Source organism: Cucumis melo, chromosome 6 (assembly GCF_025177605.1).
Source record: "Cucumis melo cultivar AY chromosome 6, USDA_Cmelo_AY_1.0, whole genome shotgun sequence".
Classification (NCBI taxonomy): Eukaryota; Viridiplantae; Streptophyta; class Magnoliopsida; order Cucurbitales; family Cucurbitaceae; genus Cucumis; species Cucumis melo.
The window spans coordinates 6,919,076-6,923,865 of record NC_066862.1 but is presented as its reverse complement, the minus strand read 5'-3'; the positions used below and the strand labels follow the sequence as shown (position 1 = coordinate 6,923,865).

General features: G+C 37.4%; 1 protein-coding gene across 1 annotated transcript; it reads right to left on the bottom strand.

Moving 5' to 3' along the window:
• Window positions 1-233: 233 nt before the first annotated feature.
• On the bottom strand, window positions 234-4,310 carry LOC103484212 (uncharacterized). The gene is made up of 5 exons (XM_051086610.1): window positions 3,734-4,310; window positions 2,925-3,350; window positions 2,493-2,852; window positions 2,332-2,382; window positions 234-2,073 (listed from the first exon to the last, which is right to left on the bottom strand). The coding sequence occupies exons 1-5, from the start codon at window positions 4,308-4,310 to the stop codon at window positions 599-601; spliced, it is 2,889 nt and encodes a 962-aa protein (XP_050942567.1). The 3' UTR covers window positions 234-598.
• Between the last annotated feature and the right edge of the window lie 480 nt (window positions 4,311-4,790).

The window sequence follows — 4,790 nt, the reverse complement described above, 5'->3', positions numbered from 1 at the left end:
ATCAGAAGGCTAATAATATACTATAAAGCAAAGGAGAATTAATTCAACCAAATCTAATCATTTAAATAAAGCCCCAGAATTTAAATAAAATGGGAAACATTCATTCAGAGGGACATTCCAAGATTTGTGATTTGCATTAGAATTATTAGTTTATATAAAGAGTAAAAGGCAAAAAACAAGAAATTAAGAATGTAAATAAATGGATGAAAAGCACAGTCATCGATAGAACAAAGATGTATAGGGAGTGATTTGATCTAAAAAAGCGTGAAGAAAAGTGGGGAAAAAAATTAATAAAAAACACTGTTGAACTTACACATCAGTCCTGAAAATTGGCTGATTTGATCTGATTAAACTAAACGGGAAGAATCAGAAAAACAGCCGCCATTTTTCGAAGCTTGAGCTGAAAGACCGGAATTTTACTAGAAACCCACTTCTTGTTTCAATCACCTTTTCGTTTTTTGTTTTTTTTTTTTTTAATTTTAAGGTTGAAAAAAAAAAAAAACCAATTTTAGATTCTCTCAACAAACAAACCCATCAAAATCCAACAACGAAAAAGTGAAAAAAAGAAAAAAAAAATCGATCTTTTTAACACACCCTGTCACATCAAACCACCACTTCCACCGGCTGCCCCGGACAGTGACGACTGAAGCTGCAGCAGGTGGTGGTAACAGTCGGCGGCGGTTGGCCGGTGTTCAGGATTCTGATCCATACACCTATTTTGAAGCTCCATTAACATCTTTGGAATCCCAATTAACCCACAAGTTTGAATCAAATATCCCACTCCCCACATATCCACTTTCACTCCATGCAAACCCCTTCCCATCTCCGGCGCGTGTCTCCCACTCGCCGCCGTGTACGGGTATATCTGCGGGGCTCCCACCGCCTCTTCAAACCCACATAAAATCCATTCTCCTTTTACCCTTTTCATTTCTTCATCTTCTTCATTTTCATCTTCATCGTTATGATCCCTTCCTTTTTTCATCACCTTTTCCCAACAAATGTCTCTATGCATGAAACACAAATCATGTAATGCCACAAGTGCTTTTGTTACATTCTTCAATGCTTCAATTAATTGCTCGTAACTTGTTGGTCTCAATTTGCAAACCCTTGGCTTAAAAACCAATGCTAAATCTTTTTCGATTGATCCAATTATGTACTCCGAATGTGGGATTCTTTGATCCAAGAAATCATAAATCTCTTTCACTGCCGTCCATTTTCTTCTGCATGAGAAAAATTTGGTGACTAGATTTGGTGTCATTTCCACTACAATTCCGTTTCCCACATCAATTCTCTCAAAATCACTTGAAACTCCCAATTTGTTGCATTGCTCAGCTAACAATGTTAGAATCCCACCAATTCTATAACATGGAACTAAGGCCTTGAGTCTCTCACTAGGAGATGATAAATCTAATGAATACAAATCAGTTCGGATGATTCTATTATCTTGTCCACGACTTAGTGCACAAAATGTGACCAAATAACCTATTGCATAGTATCCCAATACATAAGGAATGTCTAAGTAAGTCCAAAGAAGCTTATCCACTAAAGAGCTAGAAGGGTTATTATTGAGACCATTATCTTTGATTTGATCGGTTTCTTCACCTCTCCATAAACAAAATTTTTTTATGAAACCCGTTATATTTGGCCATTCATCTAGCAAATTGTCGGTGGTGGTGGATGAAGATGATGGGGGATTACTTGGCTTACGAATTAATTGCATTTCCATGCAACAAAATTCTGAAACAAGGCGGTTAATGCAATCATCCCAAAGGCTTATGAATGAGTCTCGACTTGATGGGGTGGCAATACAAGGGTTGGTACGTATGATAGGGCATATAATCTCATAAATGAATGATTTGCAATCTAACATTTCGGTTGTGGTTGTAAACATAACCTCTTTACCTTGCGGTAAGTATGCGTATGCGTCTTTTCTAATGGGAAATCGTAGCTCCTCAGATGGCGGGTCTTGTATGTGCCATGAGAGCTCCGATAAGCTCGGAAGAGATGTCGGTGGGATTCGTAGACACCCGACATAGTATTCGGTTGGATCTTGATAATCCCATGAAGTATTTGCTGAATAAAACCACCTTAAGTTAGCCACATTAAGAACAAACTCAAAGAGAAGATATCTCTAATTAAACAACAAATTGGCTCTACTTAACCAAGCGAACATAGTAACTATGTTATGTTAAGCACGTAGAAAATCATTCCATAATAGGTACTAAGACTATGAAGAATCAATACGAAGTAATTTACAAGCTTTTCACAAGAAAATCAGGATATCCAAATAATAAAATTAATAACTGAATAATGATGTTGAATTAGACTTACATCTTGAAGGCAGTTCAGTTGAGTGAAGAATAGAGAGTCTATGAGGAGGAGCTGACAATTGAAAACGAAAAGCCAAAGTGTAGATCAATAAGATATGGAAAATCAAAGATGATGAATTAGAAAAGAGAACATACGAAAATAATTACGATGATGCAAATTACCAGTGGAAGTGTAAAAAGGAGATGTAAGAGAAGGGGGTTTTCTTCTGCCAAACACTTTGATTTGCTGTCCTGAAACAAATCTATCAACAGAAAAGCCTTTGAGAGGGCCATGATCATAAGATTCCAATGTGCAAGCAACCATTGATTCATCAAAGAAAGTTAGCTCTTCAGCATTTAAAAACCCACACCCTTCAACTCTAATCCTCCCTCCTAATCTATGCTCTTGATCACCACCAACTCCTTGATCTTCACCCCACAAACTCACCGACTCCTCCCATACCATTCTTACTTTTCCAATTCGACGATGACAACTCGCATCAACCGAGCCATAATCAACTCCAAATACTTCTTTTGCACGACCTACATAAATTGAACATAGTTAAATTTAAGTCATGTGTTCAAACTCCTGATTGAGTGAATGAAAACACTTACTCGAAAGAGGGAGTTGATTATGATGATCTCGAAAAGGAGGAGGAGGGGGGAGGGATGTAGTTAAAGGAAGAATTGGGGTTGGTTTGTTTCTCATTTTGGAGCCCATAAATTGAGAAAGCTCTTCAAAAACCTGTTCATCAAAAGAGGCAGGAAGTCTATGAAGTTTCCTCTCATAAGGTGAAAGACGAAAGTAACTTTTACCAACTAATTGCTCTCTCTCTCCTCCTCTTTCCCATTCATAAACCTTCCTAAATTCACCCAACATATTGTCCCATTTCGTTCCTGCTGTTTTTGCATCTCTATTAACCCCATGTTTTTGGAGATACTCAGCCACTTCTCTATCTTTATCCGCTCTCGTTTTTCCAATTCCTCTTCCTCCTTGACCTACTACAGTCCCACCAACAATTTCATTAGACGATCCACCACCTGTATAATACGACAGTTACACATCAACTATAATAATCAAACACTTCAAATTAACAAAATTGTTCAATGGGTTTTTAATAAAAACAAGTTTTGTGACCTAACCATTTTGTTGAATCTTAATGTAAACTAAAAAAGTTGACACTTATGACGAGATGAGAGAAATTTAACTTATAAATACAAAACAATATAATAATCATACATTTCAAATTTTCAAAAATATTTGATGGGTTTTAATGAAAACAAGTTCTTCGATCGACCCATGAGTTGGATCTTTAGAATAATTAAAAATGTTAAAATCTTTTAAATGAAATGAAAGAAATTTATACAAATAAAAAAGAGAAAGAAAAAAGAAGCTAATTTAATAGTTGTTAATTTAGTGCCACCTTGATATTGAACTCTCCAAGCCCTAGCTAACCACAACATCTCATTGGGTTTCCAAACTGGGCTGACATACTTTCCCTTTCTATATTGTGCCTGGTTTTGAGATTCCCCTTCTCCTTTACTTCTCGCCGGCAGCGGTGAATGAGAAGGAGATGATGTCGTATCCGAAGAAGACGCAGGGCCAACATTTGACGTGGCACCCGGACGACGCTGCGAAGGAGATGCACTAGAATCACTCCCAACCACAGGTATCGCCGGCTGAGAGGTGGTTGGAGATGGGAGAAGCTTCCACTGTCCCGCCGTGTATCTAGTCCGCTTTGGGTTCACAGCCTCAAACGCCGTCGTAGTTGGAGTAGCTGTAGTGGAAAGATAAAGTGGCGTTGAGATGAAAGGAGTGGCAACAATGAGAGACGAATCATGATGTTGGTGTTGGTGGCGACGGTGGAGATGGTGATGGTGGCCGTGGTGGTGGTGGCTACCGCCGTGAGACCTTGTTTCTAAAGAATCATCAAGTGGGTCTTTAGGAGAAGAGGAATCATAGTGATCTTGTTGTTGTGGAGTTTCACCTTTTTCACCCATAATTATAAAATAAAATTTATAAAAAAAAAAAAAAAAGGAATATTGGGGCCCAAAGAGAGAGTAAGAAACCAAAGTGTTTTAGAGAAGAAGAAGAGGCAGCACCATTGAATTGAAGATGGGGGGAGAAGAGTTGATTAAAAAAAAAAAAAAAAGAAGAAAGAAAGAAAAAGGAATAGAGTGGGGTTTATTTGTTATTGGTAGCAAAGGCATTGGGGTTTGCAGTGGCCTATTTTTGCTAAATTACGGCCAAGTCGTAGAAATCCATTATTAAAGCGATGAACTAATAGACATGCTAAGTAAAAGCATGTAATAACTAAATCTAACCAAACAAAAACAATAATTATTACAACGAATAAATGCATTATTATAAAAAGGAATTTAAAAAAAAAAAAAAAAAAAAAAAAAAAAAAAAAAAGAAGAAGAAGAAGAAAAGAGGTTGTTAGTGTTAGCTGCCTGTGCGGGGGGAACTGGCATGGATGA

Excerpts from the sequence above, each read along its gene's own strand:
- LOC103484212 (XM_051086610.1), bottom strand. The coding sequence starts at position 4,310 with ATGGGTGAAAAAGGTGAAACTCCACAACAACAAGATCACTATGATTCC. Across the intron at positions 2,383-2,492 it reads TCCTTTTTACACTTCCACTG|CTCCTCCTCATAGACTCTCT; the intron begins GTAATTTGCATC and ends TTCAATTGTCAG. Across the intron at positions 2,074-2,331 it reads AACTGAACTGCCTTCAAGAT|CAAATACTTCATGGGATTAT; the intron begins GTAAGTCTAATT and ends GGTTTTATTCAG.